General features: G+C 39.1%; 1 protein-coding gene across 1 annotated transcript in view; it reads left to right on the forward strand.

The window, feature by feature from the left end:
* C1H1orf87 (chromosome 1 C1orf87 homolog) overlaps positions 1-22,878 on the forward strand; it is a 78,219-nt gene that overhangs the window by 50,742 nt on the left and 4,599 nt on the right. Inside the window, exons 8-10 of the mRNA XM_023186692.1 lie at positions 8,150-8,214; positions 16,772-16,851; positions 20,367-20,574. Coding sequence (XP_023042460.1) covers positions 8,150-8,214; positions 16,772-16,851; positions 20,367-20,574 — 353 coding nt within the window. The remainder of the gene's footprint in view (positions 1-8,149; positions 8,215-16,771; positions 16,852-20,366; positions 20,575-22,878) is intronic.

Below are 22,878 nucleotides of genomic sequence, written 5' to 3' on the forward strand. Positions count from 1 at the left end.
TTTGAGAAATTTACTTATTCATTTATTTAGCAAGCATTTACTGGGTACCTACTACATATCAAGCACTACTCTTACACACTAGGAATATAGATATGAAAAAAAACAAAGCCCCTTTCCTCATGAAACTGATATTCTAATGGGAAAGATAAATAATACCTAAGTTAGAATATATGGCATATCACATGGAGCAATACAGGAAAATGAAGGGTAAAGGTTATGAGGCACATCAATCAATGAACATATGAATAATGAGGTTATGATACTGAGCTTAGTCAATGAATTTCCACTGTGCCAGCTTTGGACATGAGAGTCCAAAAGCTGCCTTCTTTAAAACCTTGGGGGTGGCTGGATGAATGAGAGGGGTGTGGCTAAGCTGGAAACACAGAAAACTGAGCTAAGAGCTGAGTAGAAAATCGCAAGGCTAAAATTAATACCAAAAAGGCACTAATCTAAAGGAAGAAAAAGCAAGTATCAAAGCTCACATTATACCTATACATAGTAGAGACCCAATAGATGTTTGTTAAAAATTGAGATCCAGAACCAAGATTCCAAGAATTAGGAATATGAGACCAAGAGAAAATGGGGAGCAAATAAGGTTAGGCTACTTATCATCCTATCAACACTCTCAGTTTCTCACTGTTTTTGTGCAGATCAGAGAAGGACACTGATTTCTTTACTCACATGTCTTTGTCTTTTAAATGTTCAAGGATATCAAAACCATAAGAACTAAAAAAGAATTGCATTTATAAGAAATAAACCTGTTTCATCCCTTAACAGTCATTGGCTAAAGCTTCTTTTGTTGAATTAAATCCATTTTGTTAGGGGCTTTGTATGCAAACCTATATCCTTAAGAGATTAAAGATGCAATTTAGACACACATTTTAGAAGCTGAATGCACGAATCATTATTTTAGTACATATTGTCCATTAATCTGCTGTTCAATTGGGAACCCATTTGGAATGTGGCTGCTTGCTAATTAGCAGGATTCTAGTGCTGAGCTGCTTCCTGACTAAATGTCCTTTAGAATCAATAAAACATCAGGAGGGATTATGGTGATGTGGGATTAGCTCCATCTAACCAAATAAAATGAGTTGTGTTTCCTCCTTAAACTGTCATGTTGTAAGAGTTGACGAGAGGAGCAATTTCACAAACCCTGTTACAAAGTTGTTGTTGTTGTTGTTTTAACATGGAGATTTGTTTTTTTGCCATTTGCCTACCAATTAGCAGAGACATTAGTGAATGACTGCCAGGATAAGGCGATTTTGAGAAAGACTTGATTACGATTTCAAATCTCTACTCTGAATCACCCTTATGTAAAATGAGTTCAGGTTGTGTTGGATGGAAATTATTATCTGTGTTCTTGGCCAGGAACATGTAAATCAGAATTAGCATTTAATGTTTCTATGTGACTTTGCATTAAATGGTAATTAAGGAGGGCAGAGAGAGAACAGGAGGCAAACTAATACTCTAAAATTGTATTGGCAAAATTAAATGCCTCAAACCAGTTTAAAACACACGCACATGAGCCAAATTGTGTTGGGGGAAGGGATAAATAATAAAGCTGCTATGGAAGCTTCATGAATAGAGGGGAGCAATTGACACAGCCACAAGTAGGACTTATCATACACATCTGGCCCATTATTGAGAGTGCAATTAAGTTGAAAAAGACTGGTTTTGCTAATCCCAGGAACAACCAGAGGATTTTAGAAGATGAAGGAAACATGAGGTGTCTGATTCAGCAATTACTTATAAAGGGAATAGGAAAAGTGTTAGGTAGCAAGCTATTAGAGATATGGTATAGATCTGCCCATTGGCTGTGCCTTAGAAATCAGACCTGCTGCCTTTTCTCTTCCAGAAAATAATAATAAGTGCTTTATAAATATTAACTCTTTTAATTATTGCAACTTTACCATGAAGTAGGTATATTATTTTTCAAGTGAGGAAACTGAGGCACAGAGGCACAGAGAGGCTAAAACCAATACACAAGTAATAAATGAATTCATCAATAAGGCTAAGTCAAATGTAGGCTCTCTACCTTCAGTCTCAGCTCTTGGTCACTACACTACACTGGGTCTTCTACAAGTCCTATGAAACTCAGTTTATAAGATAATGGCTAGGCACAGAGGCTTTAGCCAAACTGCCTAAGTTCCAGAGCTGGCTTCACCCTTGGGCCTGATGCTAAACAGAGTTCTGGATTTCAGTTTAGTATCTCTTGCCCTCTTCTCCAGGACCCAGGAGGAATGTAAGGTATGAATACCAAAGAGGGAAACATTTAAGCTCCAGGGGCAGGTATTATCCAAAGAAGCCCAGAGCTTGGAAGCAACATTTCCTTACCAGATCACATGGCTTAAACAACAGAAATTTATTTTTTACAGTTGTGGAGGCTAGAAGTCCAAGATCAAGGTGTCAGTAGGTTTAGTTTCTTTGAAGACCTCTCTCCTTGGCTTGGCTAACTCTCTAAAGTTAGGCTTCTTTGACTCTTCCTTCTGTTAGGGCTGTTAAAGGCTGAATTGTATCCCTCCAAAGTTCACATATTGAAGTGTTAATCCCTAGTACTTCAGAATATGGCTATATTTGGAGGGCCTTTTAAAGAAGTGATAGGCTGGTTACGGTGGTTTATGCCTGTAATCCCAACACTTTGGGAGGCGGAGGTGAGCAGATCACTTGAGTTAAGGAGTTCAACACCAGCCTGGTCAACCTGGGAAAACCCTGCCTCTACTAAAAATACAAAAATTAGCTGGCATGGTAGCACGTGCCTGCAGTCCCAGCTACTCTGGAGGCTGAGGCATGAGAATCGTTTGAACCTAGGAGGCAGAGTTTGTAGTGAGCTGAGATTGTACCACTGCACTCCAGCCTGGGTGACAAAGTGAGACTCCATCCCCCAAAAACAAAAAATAAAGAAGTGATAACTGAGTTGAAATGAGACTGTTAGTTTGGGTTCTAATCCAATCTGAAGGGTGTCCTTATAGGAAGTGGACATTTGGAGACACAAAGAGACACCAGAGATGTACATGCACAGAGGAAAGACCATGCACAGAGAACACAGCAAGAAAGTGGCCATCTGCAAGCCAAGGAGAGAGGCCTTGGAAGAAACTAAACCTACTGACACCTTGATCTTGGACTTCTAGCCTCCAGAACTGTGAGAAAATAAGTTTCTGTTGTTTAAGCCATATGATCTGTGGTATTTTGTTATGGCAGCCTGTCTGAGACCATTTGGACTGCCATAACAAAATATTATTGACTTGGTGGTTTATAAACAACAGAAATTTATTTCTCAGATTTCTGGAGGTCAGGAAGTCCAAGATCAAGACACAAGCAGATTTAGTGTTTGATGAGGGTCCACTTCTTTAGAGACAGATATTTTTTTCACTGTGACCTCCTATGGTGAAAGCAGAAAAGGGTCTCTCTTAGGCCTCCTTTATAAGAACACTAATCCCATGCATGAGGGCTCTGCCCCCCATGGCCTAATCACTTCCCTAAGACCATAGCTCCCAATATCGTGGGAGTGAGGATTTCAGTACACGAATGTGGGGGAGATATAAACATTTAGACCATAACACAACCCCAGCAAACTAACATAGTCCCTAAAGGCTAAAGGCCTCTTCGGTAATCCTCCTGTCTGACTCCTCCTTCTGGCATATTTTGTTTCCCTTGACTGAAGTAGAGGATTACAGGATTCTGAAGGCAATTCTTCAAATCATGGGACTTAATTTCTGATCCTGGCAGTCTGAACAGAGCTGACTCTTTATCAATATTCTATACTATGTCTCAGCTGAGCTTGGTGGGATTTGTAGGAGCTAACCAGGTAAGGGACAGGGAAGAGTATTTCAGAGATAAGGAGCAGTATGTGCTGAGACAAAAGCCAAGCAAAAATAAGTTTGGAGTACTACATACTGTTCATTATGGCTGGAACATATATTTCAGGAGGCAAAAAGGTAATGGGCTTAGGAGGTGAACACTGGCAAACCTTTTGACTTAAGCCTTCATAACCCTCATAGAACAGCATGCCAGCTGAAACTACCTTCATCAGTATTACAAGGATGTTTCAGTAAAATAGCCTACATTTTGTGTGTTTAGTGCATTTAGGTTTGTTTGGTTTTTTAACATATGAGGGTTTTTGTATAAAATAACATCTGCCTAACAACCCCTAACTAAAATTTCTGTAAAGAAGGAAAGAGACAAACAACATATGAGTAGCAAAAACTGACTAATAGGGACTCTAGTGTCAGAATGTACCAAAAAAAATCTTCACTAACTATAAATAAATGGAATGTGGGAAAATAAATGAGTTGCATGCCCCACGCTGTGCCCTATCCACCTATAAGAAGTGCAGAAAACAAAAAATACTTTATCCCTTCACCACAATCTTCCCCTTGATTTGGGGACCCAAGTCTTGACCAACAAGAAAATTACACAAGTGCTGTTTTCTTGTGCAGCCTGAGCACTATGGTTCCCACGTCTCCTTTCCCTCCCTCCCCTGCCCAAGGATACACACATGTATACTTAATCACACACAACTCTTCTGTGCCTATTTGGAGAGCTCAACTGTCAAGAATGACAGCAGAAAGTTGAAGTAAGCGAGGTGGGAAAGGGAAAATATGACTATGGTGCTTGCATCTGATGAAGGTAATATCTGATAATAAAGTTGTAGAGGTTATACAGAGAGGAAGATCACTGTCTGTTGTATATGATGAGGAGCACATAGCTTACTGCACACTATACCAATATGGGGTATGCGATATACAACAAATGTAGCGAGAAGATCCTATCTCTGCCCTATCAAGGTGTACCAGGTGTATGCCTGAGAGGCACCAGGAGTGGATGGAAGTTGTCATCTGCCGTTGACTTCAGGTCTAGTGAGCAGTGAGCAAGGCCAAAGGAAATCAATGCAACTCATCTGCTGGGTTGTACTGAACACGAATAGATACTCATTTGAAGCATAAGACCTAATTTTAAAAAAACACACACACTACAAAACATGGAAAGGGAGCCACAATTCTGCAGGCTCCAAATCTCAACAGACCTTTTAAATTGATATACTCTAAGAAAAATTTAGAAAACCATTGATTTTTTTGTAGAGTATAAGAAGCCATGTCCTCTACTGAAATGAATTGGAAAGTAATCAACATAATGAGATTAAAAGGACACAAAAATGAAACTCAAAAAGCACAAAACATGAACAGAGGAAACTAGAAAGAATTTTGGTAAATATGGATGGTTTCAATGAAACTAAAATTTACGTAGCAGAATTAAGAGGTAACCAGGAATCAAAAGATAATGTCAAATTTAAGAGGCTTTTACAAAATCTAGAGGAAAATAGCAAAGAAGAAAATGAGGATAGTAGATATAAAAGAAGAAGAATAGAGATTCAACCTCAGAGGCCTTGGTATTGTGAAAAAGGAAACTAGAAAGAATGGAAAAAGAAAGAAAAATGGAAGTCCCAACTGAAGAAACTGTGCAGAGCTGGTACAGCTATAGAGATTGAAGGGACTCAGTGTGACATAAGCTCAATTAAGAAAAAATGTATGCACATCATTCCAACAAAACTTTTATATTATAAAGGCAAAGGCAATTATTCAGGGATCCAGGCCAAAAACCCAATAAAACTAAACCAAAGCAAATAAAGAAAAAATTAATTATAAATGACCAAAAATCAGACTGACATCAGACTTCTGCAATAATAAATGTCAGAAGACACTACAGCCGTGTCCATGGAACTGCAGAGATCACAAAAATATAATTGAAGTTACATTATGTTCAGATAGATTTGGAGTCAGGGCATAAATCCTGGCTGTCCCATTGATCCATGTGCCCTTGGGCAAGTCACTTACATGCCCCATAAGATGGTTGTCTCAATTAAATGAGATAATGCACAAAAAGTACTCAGAATATTCACTTCATGCCATTTTAACTTGAAAAACTCAGTTAAAGTGGGGTTCGAAATCAGGTCTGCCTGAATCTAGAATCAGGCTCACAGAACTTGTCCTCCAGTCCTGACCTGTCTGGCTTGACATTGGAGGTTTGGTACCTACTTTTATTATTAGAATTATAGTGCCTGTTATGGCAACTAGAGCCCACTCCCAAATTTAAGTTGTGAACAGCACTTTGAAGGTCTTGGGGTAATGTAAAGAATGTGGGAGAAAAGAAATATTTTGTTAGAAGGATCTTAAAAATTGTATTGGTCATGTAAGTCCTATACCATTCAAATCAGGCAATATCCAAATTCAATCGTTAAAAAATTTTCCCTCAATCTGCTTCCCCTGCTGTCAGCATATAATCAAGAACGGGCAGGAAATTTTCTGGTGTCATTTTATGCAAAGGCCTTATCTCGTATCATACCTGATATCTGAACACTACCTGATAACTCCTAACATCTCTGAAAAAATACATGTTGTGTAATGTGTAAACATTAATGGATCTAGGTTTTCGTTGTTGTTGTCGTTGTTGTTGCTGTTTTATGGGTTTTTTTTTTTTTTTAATCAAAGGGTCAGAAGGTGCTGCAGCCATAAACCTGGACTTAAAATAGTCTGGAAAGAAATTGCAAGAAGTGTAGAAGATAGGAGATGCTTCTACTGCAGTTTATTTGCAGATCTGTGCTAATATCAGATCTTTATATAATTATTAATATTCCTTAACAGTGCTTGCTACTTCTTGTTCAACTTTCTCTTATCTGCCTAGACCTGCAGCATCTGATATAGTCATAAGCTTATCTGACTGGCAGTCCTGCATATCCATCCCTTATCTGTCTATTCATGTGCCCAAAGTGGCATGAAACTCTGGAGGCCACATGTTCAAAGCCCAATATCATACTTATCCTGACCAAATAATTTCTCTAAACATTATGTCATATATAGGAAAGTCTTCATGAAGTCTAAGAAAAATAAACTAGTTACCTATTTAACTCATCATTTTATTTAAAGAAAATAAAGTCATATGACATTAGAACTTTTCTTTAAAAACCAAGCCTATATATTTCCCAACTTGCTCTTCATTTTTACTTGACTTCTTCTAATGGACAAGATGGAGAAAGATAAAGATACTTAGTTGATGTTTGGTTGCTAGCAACAGAAACTGTCTTTTGCTAACAAGCAAAAAGAAATATTTTCAAAGGTTATGAATTAACACAAAATCGGAGAAAAATAAAACTTCAGGAAGGACTAGAACCAAACATTAAGGCAGAGATAGAGGCAGAGACAGTGGGAGAGAGAGAAGAGGCAAGGGAGGGAAGAAGAGAGGAAGGGATAAATAGATTGAGATCACAATGTTGGCTAGGGCAGGGTATGGGACTTTGACCATACTGTAGTCCTGTCTCCACGGTATCCAAAAGGAAACCAGTAGCTGTCACCCCAGAGAAGAGCATATTTATATATAAATGGAGAATGGATGCTGGGCAAGCAAATATAAGTAGTTTTCAATGTCAAAGCTTTGCTAAAGTACTTTTTAAGCTTTAAATTACCTGGTTGTCACTTGCAGACATATTACTCAATGTAATTTCCATTTGGGAATTCACTGACTATTGTGTTCTTGCACTCAGCACTCATATTTGTTTTTTTCTGTGTTGTAATGCTTTCCATACTTGTGAAGGCTAAAAAGAACTTTTCTGAAACCCTCTTGACACAAAGTTCTAGAACTGTTTTAAGATCTATCAGTGAGATGCAATTTCATGAAATTTGAAAGTCAGAAGCAGTGATGAGAGGCCAGTGGCACGGAGACTGCTTGTTTGTTTGTTTGTTTGTTTGTTTATATCTATACAGCAGTAACAACTCCAGAAACTGGCAAGTGTTTGTTTTTCCAGTGGCCAGAAAGCAGTTTGTACTGCCTAATGACAACTTCATAGCTAGGGGCAACTGAGACATCAGCCAGATTTTCCTGGTGTTCCCTGATCTCTGGACCATATCTGCTGAGGTCTGACCCTAAACTTAGCAGCACACTCCAACTTCTGTTCTAATGGCTTTGCAGTAATTCCCTATATCAAAGCCCTTTTTAATAGACATATATAAAGTAGTTTCTGTTTCCTACATTGGACCCTAAATGATAGAAGTATCAAAAAGCTTATTCAGTATCACTACCAATATAAACAGAGCTTCACTGGACATTCTTTCAGGGCAATCATATTGATCACCAGTTTTTGTTTCCTTTTCTTGCACAGATGGCAGAATTTTGTTGAGATGCTGAGCACAGCTTCTTCTGATTTGTTATCTGATTTGCCTACAGGTGAGTTCCATTATTTTTTGCTCCAGAGAGACCTTCCATTTTTCACAGCTATTGTTGACTATGCTGCCTAGCTTGAGTGGTTTGCTTGTTGGGTTTCATCTCATTTCTCTCAGAAATGTAAATAGCTCCCCAGTGAAGGAAAAATGGGAGTGAGAATCACGTTAATGGCTATTCTTTTAGGCCAGTTAGATCATAAAAGGCACAACTCTCCAAGTTTTATTTTATCATGAGACATTCTCTAATGGTAGCCCTTAAAGATGAATGCAGTACATTTACAGACGTTAGTATTATTTTTTAGAATTTCAAATGCACAGTTGCTTAGATCAAAGAAGCTCATAGCTGGGTATTTATTCTACTAATGTCTCAACAAAAAAAAAAAATGTGAGAGTATATATATGTTTAGTGTAGCTTTTTTTGTAAACATTTTTAAAAACAGAAATAACAGAAAGATCCTTTGTGGACTATTTAATTAAATTACAATATAACCAATTGATAAAATGATGCAGTTGTAAAATAACATGGCTGGGTTGCTACAGGAAGATTTCCAAGACATATTATTAAGTGAAAATTGTAACGATGCATTGGGGAAAATATTTAGCAATTAGCAAGTTTTAAATATGACAGGTGAAAAAATATGCATTGATATTAAACTGCTGTTGTAGTTTTTCTATTTACTACATCCATCAACCATTTACTGATTGCCCTTTGGATCAAAATCCAAAGTACTAAATGTGTGTGTGTGTGTGTGTGTGTGTGTGTGTGTGTGTGTGTCCGGGATTAAATATATCAATCTATATCCAAGTGGAAAAACCTAAGAAATCTTACTAGGTATTTCAAGCAGAGAAAATTTACTAAAGGGGATTGGTTATGTAAATATCCAAAGGCTGAAGGATAAAAAAGAATATGGTGAGTATATTCATTTCCCAGGTCTGCCATACAAAATACCACAACCTTGGTGGCTTAAACCAATAGTAGTTTATTCTCTCACGGTTCTGGAGGCTGGAAATATAAAATCAAGGTGTACACGTGGCCAGGCTTTCTCTGAACACTCTAGAGAAGAGTTCTTTCTTGCCAGTTTCAGCTTGTAGTAGCCCCAGGCCTCCTTTGGCTTCTTATTGTGTAACTCCAGTCTCTGCCTTTGTTTTCACAAGGCCTTCTCCTTTCTGCCTTCTGTGTGTCTCTGTATCCAAGTGTTCCTCTTCTTTATCTTATAAAGACACCAGTCATTCTAAGTAGGGCCTGCCCTAATCTAGAATGACTTCATCTTAACTTGATTACATCTGAAAAGATCTTGTTTCCAAGTAAGCTCAGATTCACAGGTACCAGTGATTACGACTTGAACATATTTTTGAGGACACAATTCAATCCACTACAGGGAGGTAACCCAGACACTAGTAACTGTAGAAAGCAGCTACCACCTTAAGGTTGAGGGAACATAGAAGAAGGGGTACTATTATCAGAATCTCATAGCTAGTGTCACCACACAGATGGTTCTAGGGTCTCCACGGAAATGCCAAGCAGCCAGAGGAAGGATTTCAGAGGGGATTCCATACAGCTGATTCTTGGACTGCAACATAGTTTAAGGCTCTAAGAAGGTGGCTGCACTTGGATCTCTTACAAAGCATCGCATTTTCAATGAGGAGACCATTGAAGTGATGTCACGTGGCTGTTCACCTGACCTGAGGTTTCACACGTGGGTAGGGCTGAGAATGCTGAAAAACTATAGCAGTAGCTCTTCTGATGCTAGGTGGATACTTGAGTGACCTCACATGGCTTTCCTCTGTGTGTGTGTGTGCATCCCTGGTATCTCTATAGGTCTAAATTTCCTCTTCTTATAAGGACATCAGTCAGATTGGATTAGAGCCCACCCTAACAGCTTCATTTTTACTTCATCACCTCTCTAAAGGCCCTGTCTCCAAATACAGTCATATTTTGAGATTAGGGATTCAACATATAAATTTGAGGTGGGGGGCTACACAATTAATACCATAGCATATGGAATAGCAGAAAAATATGTAAAAAGATAAATTGAAGTCTCACACAACTAAATAGCTACCTTATATTAGGACACTTATTTTATTTCTCTCTGATTCATTTTTCTCATCTCTAAAACGGGCAAAACGTAAAAGAAAAATGCAAACCTGCCCCATTGATCTTATAGGATGATTGTGAGTCTGACAAACAAAATAGGCAACACATCACTAATTTTCATAGGCAATGTGTCACTCTCCAGAACCACAGAGTTGGGGTAGTGTTGCTGTTGCATTGCTGTTGTGATAGCTCACTGCTTATCTACTTAGTTGATAAGTCTTGGTCTCTTCTCGTTTCTGTACTGCTGGATCTATGATGATTAAATGCTCTTAAGCACTGAGTGAGCCATTTTTTCTGTCTGTTCTTTTGCTCCACAGGTAGATATTATGAAAGTGAAGGAGGGGCATTATACAGAAGGATACTCCTTATGGGTGTGTAGAACTGTGAATTTTCTCTTTCCTAGGACCCCTCTGCACTCAAAGATGCTATATGAACCTAATTAAGATGACTCATTTTATATATACTGCCTTTATTAGAAAATTTATATCATTAGCAATCATAAAAATCCTGGGAACTTGTTTTTCAATGTACATATAATTTTCACATAAATACTTAATATCTGTGACTTACACTAATGACAAGGAGAGACTACTTTCCAGCAAGCCAAACCTCCTGGGAAGAACAACTAGAAGATTAGCTAACATACAAAAGAATATTTGTTCGAAGACTCTTACCTGGAATTCAAATTGAACTACCAGACAGTAGGGGGAAAAAGTTCTCTGTGAAAGGAGGTATCATACAAAAATCTCTTAAGTTTTTCATATAGTATGTCCAGCTTCAATTAAAAATTGCCATGGATGATGTAAAACAGGACATAGAATTTGAAATAACTGTAATTAATATGCTCAAGAAAATGAATGACAAGATGGGGAATTTTCAGCAAAGAATTAGAATCTATAAAAGGAATCAAATGGAATATCTGGACTTAAATTTATAAAAATTAATATTTAAAAGCTCAATAGATGGGTTTAACAGATTAGACATCACTGATGAGAGGACTAGTGAACTGTAATATAGTTCAATAGAAAATATCCAGATTGAAGCATGGATGAAAAATTAGGATGTAATACATTTAAAAGTATGTAAGAATCTGGGTATAGTGGCTCACACCCATAGTCCTAACACTCTGGGATGCCAAAGTGGGAGGATCACTTGAGCCCTGGAATTTGAGACCAGCCTGAGCAACAAGGTAAAACCCTGTCTCTACAAATAATAAAGAAATTAGCCAGGCATAGAAGTGCATGCCTGCAGTCCCAGCTACTTGGGAGGCAGAGGTGGGAAGATCACTTGTGCCCATGAGGTCGAGGCTGCAGTGAGCTCTGCTTATGCCACTACACTCCAGCTTGTGCAAAAGAGTGAGACCCTGTCAAAGAAAAAGTATGCAAGAGACGCATAGGAAATGGTGACAACATCTAACATACATGTAACTGAAGTCAAAGAAAAATAGGAGAGAGAGAATAAAGATGAAGTTGAAGCAATTATGACTGAGAATCTTCCAAAAGTGTAAAAGACTTTAAGCCACAGATCTAAGAAATATGATGAACTCTCATTAAGACAAATATAAAAAGAGGTTAGGCCCTCTAAACATGATAAGGTCTAATGTCTAAAATAGTATTTCACAAAAATGAAGTATGAGCTCAAATTTGAATCTCTTCACTGTGGAGCCTGTGAATGAGAGAGAGGAAGAAGATCATGCAGAAAGCAAACAGCAGAGTTCCAGTATGACTGCTGACAAGGGAAGATTCAAAGGAAATGAGAAGTAGCATAAGAGGCTCATTGACAACCCTCAAACATTTCTTGAATACCTATCTATCATTCAAGAAAACAGAAAAATGGTGAAGGGTTGGCCTCCCTTTTGCTAAGAAAAAAAAATACTCATACTAGTTACTAATTAGAACTACATCTTTTGAAGGGACAGAAAAGCAAACGCAATTGGCTTAGACAATATAAAGATTTTGGTTTATTTAGCTGAAAATTCTGGCAGCAGCAAGGACTTCAAGAACGGTTTGATCTAGTCATTCAAATATCAAAATCAAGGATCTGCCTTCTTTCTGACTCTCTGATCTGCCTTACCTGCTGTTGGCATCATCTTCAGGCTCTATACAGTAGTCCCTCAACTACCTGGACATTCTGCAATAGCAAAATAGCTATGGTAGCTATGGCCATCACATCCTCACAGCATGCTCTTTGGATAGGTGTTCTCCCAAGAAGGAGAGAACTTTACTATCTAAGAAACTGTAGCATGTATTTCTTCTCATATAGAGGCTCAGATTGAATTTTATGTCCATCATTGAACCAAGACTGTGATTAGGATACCATGATAGGCTTAAACTAATCAGAGATCAAGCTTGGACTTGGAACTGGAAAGTCAATCCAACCAAACCATAGTGCACTGGGATGGGGTAGGAGCAGTTACCACAAAGCAAAACATAGTTGCTATCTTCAGAAGGGGATAATGAAGGAGGGAATCACCAGAGGGGGGAAAAAAAATGAATGCTGAAAAGCACACACACACACAAACACACACACACAGAAATAAGCTTCAGTCAGATCGTGTGGCCCATGGGGCCTTTTAGCCCTGTGAACACTTCACCCATTTCTCTTCCCTTGTCATTCTGCCTCACTCAGGCTCTGCTCTCAGTTATTGCTTGGTGCACCAATCACTCCTACCTCATGGTCTTTACCTTTGCTGTAAAATTTTCCTCCAATGCTCTTTACCCATATATTTTCACAGCTTGCTCTCTTGTTTCTCCTCCGTTCAGGATTTTATTTAAATGTCACTTTTTAAAGAGGTCATTGGTGAATTCTCTATCTAAAATGGCAACTATCATTACTTTCCATCCCCTAATCATTGGTTTTAGCTGTGGTTTATAGCGCTTATCACTACCTGACATTCTTTGACGCGTCTCTTTGTTCTCACCACCAGAATGCACACTCTATGAAGGAAAGATTCTTTCCTATAGTGCCCAGCATATAGTAAACACTTAAATGTTTCTTACATGAATGAATTAGTTCAAGCCACAGATGTAACCCTGCCTCTGTTGTCTTAAGGAGGGAACTAAAATGTTCATTGCCTCAGTTTCCTCATCTGTCAAATGGGGATAATTTCTACCTCACAGGGTTAATTCTTTAGATTATGTGGAAATGTCTGTCATTTATAGGTATTTGATATATATGAGTTTTCTTCTCACAAAAGCTTCATTCAGTAGGCCCACTGAAGCCAGAAGCTTTTATTAAAGTCAGTTGTTTGTTCTCTGTCCTGGTTTTACTTTAGAATCACCTAGGGAATTTTTTAAAAAGTACTGAGCTGAGTTCTCCCATCCTGAGATTCTGACTTAATTGGTCTGGTGTTATGCCTGAGCACTGGTAATTTTTAAAGCCGCCCAGGTGGGTCTAACATGCAGCCAGTGCTAAAGGCTACTGACTTCAAGTCATTAGTGAGGGCAGACAGGAGCGCTGGCTATGTAACTATCAGAACTCACTGGAAACCCTGTAAAACCTGGCCTTCCAACACCTGGAAATCTCTAGAAGCCAGCTTGGCTTATTTCCTCTGGTACAAATCTTCAACTGGCAGACTAGACAGATGGTTATTATTTATCCTTCTTGCTGTGTTAGAAAGAAAAAAAAATAGCTCTGCTTCAGGTTTTTCAAACAATTTTTACATGTGCAAGCCATTACCTTTTTATATGCTATTAGCTATTAGGAAGGAGAAAGGGAAGCTTAAAGGAGACCAAGTAGACTAGTATGTACTTTTTCCTAATGGAAGTTTTAGAAGTGCAGACAGCAGAAAGGAATAGGGCTAGGACAAAATTTAGGTTCTAGATCTTATTTTTAAAAGGATAATGTCTGGCACATTATAATTAATGTTAGCTTCTCTTCTCTGGGGAAACTCGATTTGCTTAAGGGTACATAATAATAACACAACAACAGATAATAATACCTTGAATTGAGCATCTTCCCTGTATTAGGTGTTTGGAGGAACGGAGGCAGGATGGCACACTTCCGGGTTCTTCATCATTAACTTTTCCCGCGCGGCGAAAATGCAGCCGGCGCCCAGGAAGGTGCAGATCAACTGGGCATGCGCCAGGTGACGTCAATCCGAAGAGACCAAGATTTACCTGGTCGCACCTGCGGAACGCCCCCCGACATGCCCCTGCCCCGCCTATTGCCCTCCCACTCCTAGAAAAGCCGCTCTGGGCCAGGGTCCCAGGCGGACTTCTCAGTCCCACTCCTGTCGGGATGTCCGGACTGCGGGAACTCCCTCCCAGAGCCCCACCGGGGGACTCTGCCGGCCTTCTTTGCCGGAGGACGACAGACGTCTTCCCCACACCTTAGGTGACCAAAATAAACTTGCAGTTTTGCTCCTACACTTGCCTACTCGCTGGTTCTTTTGTGCTCGCTCTGGTGGTCTTAGAAAAACAAATCATTAGGTATTTTACATAGGATTTTTTTTAATCTCCACAGTATTATTGCACATTTCTGTAATTTCACAAATGAAAGAATTAGGACCCAGAAGCTTGAAGCTGGCAAAGAGAAGAATCAGGGTTAGATGTTAGGTCTGTCTGTTCATCTCCTCCCCTTTCCTCACATACTGCTTCAAGAATCCCTTTAATAAGAGAGCTGTATGATTCAGAGTATTTTGAAACTTTTATAATAAACAGAAAGCTTTTCTTTCACATATTGGTTGAAATAAGCAGTAGCCAATGCTACTAGGTGATGATGGGTTCTCATGACAACTTAAACGTTCAACAGATCAAATAAGATCTGCCTTGAAGGGGCCGCCCTAACTGGATGCCATCATAGTCTTCATTTAGCCACTATTAAGGTTTGCTCTATATAGCATCTGGGGTAGATATGAGAGAATAAAGAAATACAGAGAAAAATCACTCCTCTCCCAGGACTAGAAAAGAAATTGGAGAAATGGCACTAAATATCTAGTGACTTTATTTTTCAAACTATGTATTAGGACACATGATCATTCATTTAGTCAACATGCATTCATTGAGTATTTAATTCTAATGAGGGGTGCTGGGGCTTCAAAGAAGATTATGAAATCACATGTCTTCTTCATCAAGAAACTGAGGGAGAACTTCCGTAATGATTCATAAGTGTGATACTAAAAGTCCGTATAATAAAAGACTTTTAAATTGGTATGTGAATTTATTTATAAAAACGTCCTTACCTAGATAACACTATTAGTTAACATTTACTGAACACTTGCTGTATTTCAGATACTTGCTTTACACTTTCTGGTCCATTTAATCCTTACAATAGCCTATAGGTGTCATTATCCCCTTTGTACAGAAGAGGAAACTGAGGCACAGAGAGGACAACCAACTTGCTCAAGGTCATGCAGCTAACAAGGAACAAAGCCAGGAATCAATGCCAAGGCATCTAGCTCCAGAGCTTATACTCCCCACCACTATGGTACACTGTCTCCTTTGTTTAAAATTTATTGATTATATCATTCTTATTAAAAATAGTGAGACTCAATTTAGAAATAATATACGTTTGTTAATGGCATATCTGAATTATGCACTGAATAATAAAGCTGAGGCTCCCAGAAACCTGTGCTGTATGGTCATCACACAGACTTGCAAAATAAATAAGTCACCAAGTCAGATGGAAGGTACTGAGTGATCAATGAAGGATACCTACAGTAAGGCTTAGAGGATTTCCACAGGTCTTAATGTTTGTTTGTGTTTTGCCTGCATCCCATGGAAATCTCTTCTATTCATGAAGGCAGCAGCCTGCAGCAAGTAGTGCCTGGAAAACAGAATCCACTGGATTAGGGATGAGGCTGTTCAACCTCTTCCCATCCAGTACCACTGACCATTGAAAGGAGCAAGGAAGGAAGATGAGAAAGGTTGTGGGCGGTCCTTTGGATGCACATGTGTTTAAAAGGAGGGACAGAGGTTCTTAAGAGGCAGGACCACAGGAAGACATCCCTTCAACTCCCTAAGTTATAAAAGCCTTTCTTAGGGCCTTGCTACAGGCTGTTGTCTCTGCTTTTCTAGAACTCTCTGCTCTGTGTGCATCACCACCATCATCATTGCCTGGATAACTCCTCTTCAGTAGTGATAAGTGCTACAAACACAACTAAAACCAATCCTTCAGGTTGCGAATTTGTGTCACTTCCTCCAAAACCCCCACCACTGTTACCCCACCCCAAATAAGTTTAAACACTTTCCTACTTTCTCTTATTTTTCTTTAGTTTTATTTATAGTAACTTGTGACTAAATAATAATTTAGAGTCATTCTTTAACATCTACTTCCAAATCTGAGGTCCACCAAGGTGGGAACCAGGTTTTTCTCACTCATCAGAGTGTTCCCATTACTTAACCCAGTGCCAACCACAGAGCAAAGCCTCCATTTTTTTGTTGTTGTTGACTGGTATATGTGTATGTATTAAATGAAGAGATGAAGCTAAACCCTTCCATTTTTTTTTTTTTTCATTCTTGTTCAGGGAAGAATGAAAAGAAAGCCCCAGCCCCTCCAATGGAGCCTGAAGTCCCTGAGATGTCTCAAAGCAAAACTGAACATATGGTATGCACCTGGGGCATGTAGAGTTTGGGGGAAGGTTTTCATGGATACTTGGCCTTTTCTCTGATGCTGGATGGGGCTCTCTCCTGTGGGTTTTGATTTTCTCCCAAACCCTTGATGTCAGACTATCTTTGACTTCAAGATTCTCCTTGGGCAAAGAAGGAGGCAAAAGAACTCGAGTGTGGGTTAGTTTCTGTCCTTGCTGGTTTGCAGAGACCTATTGCCATCACTTGGTGATGGGCTTGCCACCTGCCCCAAGAAATTAGACGTGTAGCACAGCACACGTCTGGGTGTCCTTCCAAAGCTTGTGACCGATTCACAAACTGCCATGAAAATAAAGAGTGGTTATGAGATCTATTTTAACATCTTAATTCCAACTTCCAGAAACTGAGGGTGACCTTTTCCCCAGACATCACATTTTAAAATGTAATAGCCTCTCTGATTAAAAAGAAGAAAGAAAAAAAAACTCTGGCAAGCAGTTAAAACCCATTTTAATATTCCCAGCATTTAGCCAGAAGAAGTTGTCGACAGAATTGAAAAACAGCCTGAGTTTTTCTGTTGTTGTTTTTTAAATGCCCGGATTAGAACATAATTCATCTTAAAATGACGGGAGGCCTCCTCATGCACTTCACACGTTGAAATATTTTAGAAAATAGTACCCATTTTGGCAAGCCTCTTGCCATGCAAGAAACAACAGCAAATGCTTTTCTCCTTGAGTGTTAAGTCTGTTGTGAATAAGATTATAAAAAATATACTTTGCTCTTTTATTTTGCCTCTTGTTTAAGGAATTTATTGCATCTCTGTGATAATTGATTCTTCTCACATTCCTGTACAAACAGAATTGATTGTCCCACTTTTTAGAAAGGGAAGTTGAAGCAGGGGTCTGGTAAAGCAGTAAAGCAAGTTTCTTATTGTCCCTGAGGAAATCATTCATTCATTCACTTATTCATTCATTAAACATGTCTTGACAACCTACTGTGTGCCAGTCACTAGCCAGACCTTAAGGATACATTAAAAACTATCTCACAGGCCCAGACTCTGGATCTCTGGTAGAGGTAATACTTGAAGCAGACGTAGACAACATCCAGTAGGAGTGCTGTGATGGGTTGGGGAGCTACAAAGATTCACACCTTGCCCAGCCTGGGGCTGTTGGAGAAAGCTTCCCACAGGAAGTAAACAATTAGCCAAGTCTTGAAGAATGAGTAAGAACCCAAACAATCAAGGCATATATGGCAAGAAGGGCTTTTAGAACAGAGGTAACAGCATTATAATGGCAAAAAGGTATAAAACAGCTTCAATTTTTCAGGTTTTTTGTGGCCAAAGAAGAAGATACGTATATAGGACTAAAAGAAGATAAGCTGGGGACATAAGCAAGAACTAGAATATAAATGGTTTTGTGTGCCAGGCCAAGGAATGTGAATTTCATCTAGATACAGCAGGACCAAAACAGTGAAGGATATGTTAGTTACATTGTTAGTTACTTGCTTAAGTCTGATTCAGATCCCTACAAATCTCCCCTTTTCCCTTGTCTTCAGTGGTCAAAGACAGAGTGTTGAACTATCTAAAGAAATATAAAACTACTTAAAATTAATTTCTCAGATCCAAGGGCACCTGTGATCTCTCTGAAATTATCCATCAAAATGTATGCAAATGTGTATTAGTCTGGTCAGATTTTCTAAAGCTTTCATCTGATTTCTAAAGTAGTCCAATGCTCTAAACAAAGTATAAGAATCACGTGATTGAGACCATCCTGGCTAACACAGTGAAACCCTGTCTCTACTAAAAACTTCAAAAAAATTAGCCGGGCGTGGTGGCGGGCACCTGTAGTCCCAGCTACTCAGGAGGCTGAGGCAAGAGAATGGCGTGAATCCAGGAGGCGGAGCTTGCAGTGAGCCAAGATCACACCACTGCACTCCAGCCTGGGCGACAGAACGAGACTCCATCTCAAAAAAAAAAAAAAAAAGAATCACTATTCTAATTTGCTGTATAAAAACTTTTTGCTTTTCCCAAAATTGATTTTATCAAAGTAGAATTCTTTTTATAGGAATTCCTTAAACTGTACTGGTTGTTTGTCATCCATGTGGGTACAATTTCATATAGTATTCCATGATCTCAAACAAAAGAATTCTTTACATTCCCCAGCAGCAGCTTAATCCATGTTTGTTAACCAATTCAGAATTTGGCTTCTTATTGCACTTACAATTCTTTAGGTCTTTGGGATTCTCACAGCTTATATATGAGAAGTTTGAGACAAAGGTACAAAATTGGAAAAATTCAGACATTTGAAAGTTGGGGGAACACAGATGGTATACAAAAGTTAGAGGCATAATTTTATGGTGAATTAGTTAGGAATATTTACGTTGCAATGAACAAAACCAGCTCTACTAACTTAATTTATTGGAAGAATAGAGAAGCGTATTATGCTCCCAAAGGACAGAAATACAGCAATGAACTAAAACCAGAGACTCTAACACCATCAAGATTTCCTATATCTTTTTTCTTCTCTCTGTTGTCAGTTTCATATTCTCTGTCTTTCTTTCTCAGCAGACAAGCTTTCTCTCATTTGCAGTACACAAAAGGGAAAACCTGCTAGAGTTCCAATATCTCACACAGAATCACCTCCATTTTTCTCTCACAAATAGTACCAAAATTCCTAGACAATGGGTTTTTGGCTCATTTTGCAATAGATGTCCAGTCCTAAACTATGCAGATAGAACATGGCAGTTCTTTCTACAGCCGTGTGGATCAGCAGGAAGGGCGATTTCTGCAAAAGGTGAGCTGGGCAGATCAAATAATAGATGCCCACTCACTGCACATGGTAAAGGTCAGAATGCCTTATATGGCACTGCTGGGACTGATGTGTCTATTTAATCCTAAAACACCTCTATTTGATATTGGCAATGATGTTAGGACACTAAGATGAGCTAGCCTTTATGCCCTGCTTCTAGTCTTAGGTCTACTATAAGATATGTGTGAATCTTAATAAACCCCTTGTACTTTTTGGGCCCCAGCCTCCTTTGCTAAATGAACAGGACTGGCACACTAAGAGTGCTTTAGCATCCTTTAAAATGGACCCATAAGCCTAAGATAATATCACTATTGTTTCAATCATCTTTTGTCAAAAACCTCACTCTCATGACCCAGAGGTATTTCTATCAAGAAGTATGAGCATTGTCTGAAGTCTACCCTCTGCAGACCCCACTAGTACAAAACAGAGTAGAACATCATGAAAAGCCTCAGTCAGTTACAATGTTCTTTGCTTCATGCAAGTCAAAAATGAAAGCTGAATAAACATCATGATGTCACCCTTCTCTTTAGACACACACACTTAACATGTTTGTATCCAAGATTTGGCAGATACGATCTTGTGGCACTGAAGATTTGAAGCTCGTCCTCTTAGCTTTCCAAAGTCAAACCTTGCAATAAATCTTGCTAGTTGTGTGGCCTCATCTTTGGCCAAGAGACTGGAGAAGCTCTGGGTGGTGAATGTGTTGCCAATGCTTTTGTTGTTTTGGTAGGAAACTCCAGAAGAGGAGCTGCAGCCAGAAAGCTCTCCTGCTGAAACTTCAGCCTACAAAGATCCTCTGAAACCTTTAAAGATCAGGCCAGTCTCCCAGCCCTTCGTGAATCCAGCTGTGAAGAATGAGGCTGAAGAATGTGAGACGTGGATAGACAGGTTCAGGAAGCTGGAAAATGCCCTCTACCTGTGTGATCTGAGTAACACAGGTGAAGTATGAATTGTAAAGCTGGTATAGCTTTCTATTAGTGCTCTAGTTTAAAAGTAGGCACCTCATTTTCTTTTGCGTCTTGAACAAATGATACAATTAATGTATAAATCATGTGCCCTGTACTGTGCTGAGCACAATCTGGAAATATGAAGACGAATCAGAGGGGAATCCCATACCAGGTTGCTTATAATTTCTTTGTGTTCCCAATGCTTCCTACCCTACTTCCAAAAAGTAAACCCACCATCCAATTTTATAATTCTCCTGATTAAAACACTACAGAGACACCCCACTGATAAGAGGATGAACTCCCAACTCCTTAGGAAGGCAAAGTCTGGTCCCTATCCACCTGGCCAATGTTTTCTCCTACTATTGATATTCTCTCAGCATGTCCTGCCCAGTCATAATCAATAACTTGCCTTGCCTCAAGCAGGCCTTGTCTCACACATGCCTGTGCCATTTATAACTCCCAGTCTTTCATCTCAGCTCTTTGTTTCCTCTCTACCTACCCCACCCCCACCAACTCCCCATCTTGTCCCCCTAAACATCTTTTATGTTTGAATTCAAACACAATTCCCCTGAGACTCCCAGACAGATCTAGGTCAACTTTCCTATGGCTTCTTAGGATTCTTTAACATCCATCATCATATGCAACATATTGTATATTTTTATTTGGGGACTTATTACCATCTCACCAGTAGACTATATTCCTTTTTTATCCCTGGCACCTTACACAGTTTTGTTTTGAGAAAACAAATACATGAGCCAATGTGCGTAAATAACCAAATCCAAGATAGATGGTGACAAATGCTGTTAGAGGATGCTCTGGGGGCATTCAGAGAAAAGTGAATTTTTTCCTGGTGGGGTCATCATGGAAGACTTTGTTAATGTTAAATTGATCATTAAACTTAAAATGCAGTTTGGTCACAAAGGAATGAAGTAGACTTTTCTGGCAAAGGTGCAAATGCTGTGTGTGAGGCTCAGTGCAGGGTACTCAATATAGGGGCTATTAAAAAGAATATTAAATGATAAAGATGGAAATAAAGAATGGGGCCAGATATTGAAAGATTTTAAATGCCAGATCAAGGAATTTGGAGTCAATTCAAATATAATGAGAGCACGGAGAGTTTCTAAGCAGAGGAGTGGTGTAATGAAGTTGTACTTCAGAAGGATCCTTGATGACTATGTGCAGAATGAAGGAGAAAGTGAACTATAAGGGAAAGTGGAAAGGAAAGAGAGAATGAAGTCTAGAACCAGGTCTGAGTGCTGGGAAAAGAGGGAGCAGATAGAAAAGCACATTGTCCCAAACTGTCTTATTTACTTACATACTGTTTTTCATGAAGAGTTGGTGTACACATTAGTACTATCTAGAAGTAATCATATGACAATAGCAATGTCTGTCTTTTCATTCTCTTTGTGTGTTTTTGTTTTACTTTGAATTTCCAAAGCAACTTAATTCTAGACCACAGGAAGTATAATTGCCATATAAAATCCAAGGACTCTTAATAATTATACCAAAGAGAAAAAAAATCCTGAAATTTTTAATTGAAAGGTTCATCTGGTTGAATTATAAAGTTATTTATTAAAAATCTGTTATGAGCCCAGCACTGTGTTAGAGGCTGAACCAAGAGGAAAACCAGAATGGATGAGACATGATCTCTGGCCTCAAGGAGCTTACCTTTAGGTAAGACACAGAGACCGGCAATAGTTCAATGCCAGTAAACAAACAAAATTAAAACACAACATTAACTATTACAAATAAAGGCACATGGCTAGGCATGGTGGCTCATGCCTGTAATCCCAGCACTTTGGGAAGCTGAGATGGGAAGATTACTTGAGCCCAAGAGTTTGAGACAAACGAAGGCACAAATAAGAGTTCAAGAGTCAAAAGAAAAGTGAAGGTATGAAATGAGGCTCACCATCCAATGCGAGGCTGGGGACCCAGAGAGGGGAGAGAGAGAGACCCAAGGGAGAGAGAGAACTTGAGCTGAGACTTCAGGTAGAATTTGGATAGTTGGACAGGTCATCCCGAGTTTGAAGTCACCTCCTGCAAAAGTTAGAAAGTGCAGATGAGTATGATAGAGAAGCAAGTAGCAAGACAGGACTAGAGCTGCACGTTGGACATACAGTAAAGTTGAGAACCTATTATGAACCCTGAGGGATAGGATGAGGCTTCATTCTCTACCCAGTATGCAAACATACATGCAGATGAGGGCATAATGCAAGCTGAGATGGATGATTTAGGGAAGGTACTGGAGAGAAGGAGATGAAAAGTTTACTGAAATAACCCTGAGTCTGGGTATTC

Source organism: Piliocolobus tephrosceles, chromosome 1, assembly GCF_002776525.5.
Source record: "Piliocolobus tephrosceles isolate RC106 chromosome 1, ASM277652v3, whole genome shotgun sequence".
Classification (NCBI taxonomy): Eukaryota; Metazoa; Chordata; class Mammalia; order Primates; family Cercopithecidae; genus Piliocolobus; species Piliocolobus tephrosceles.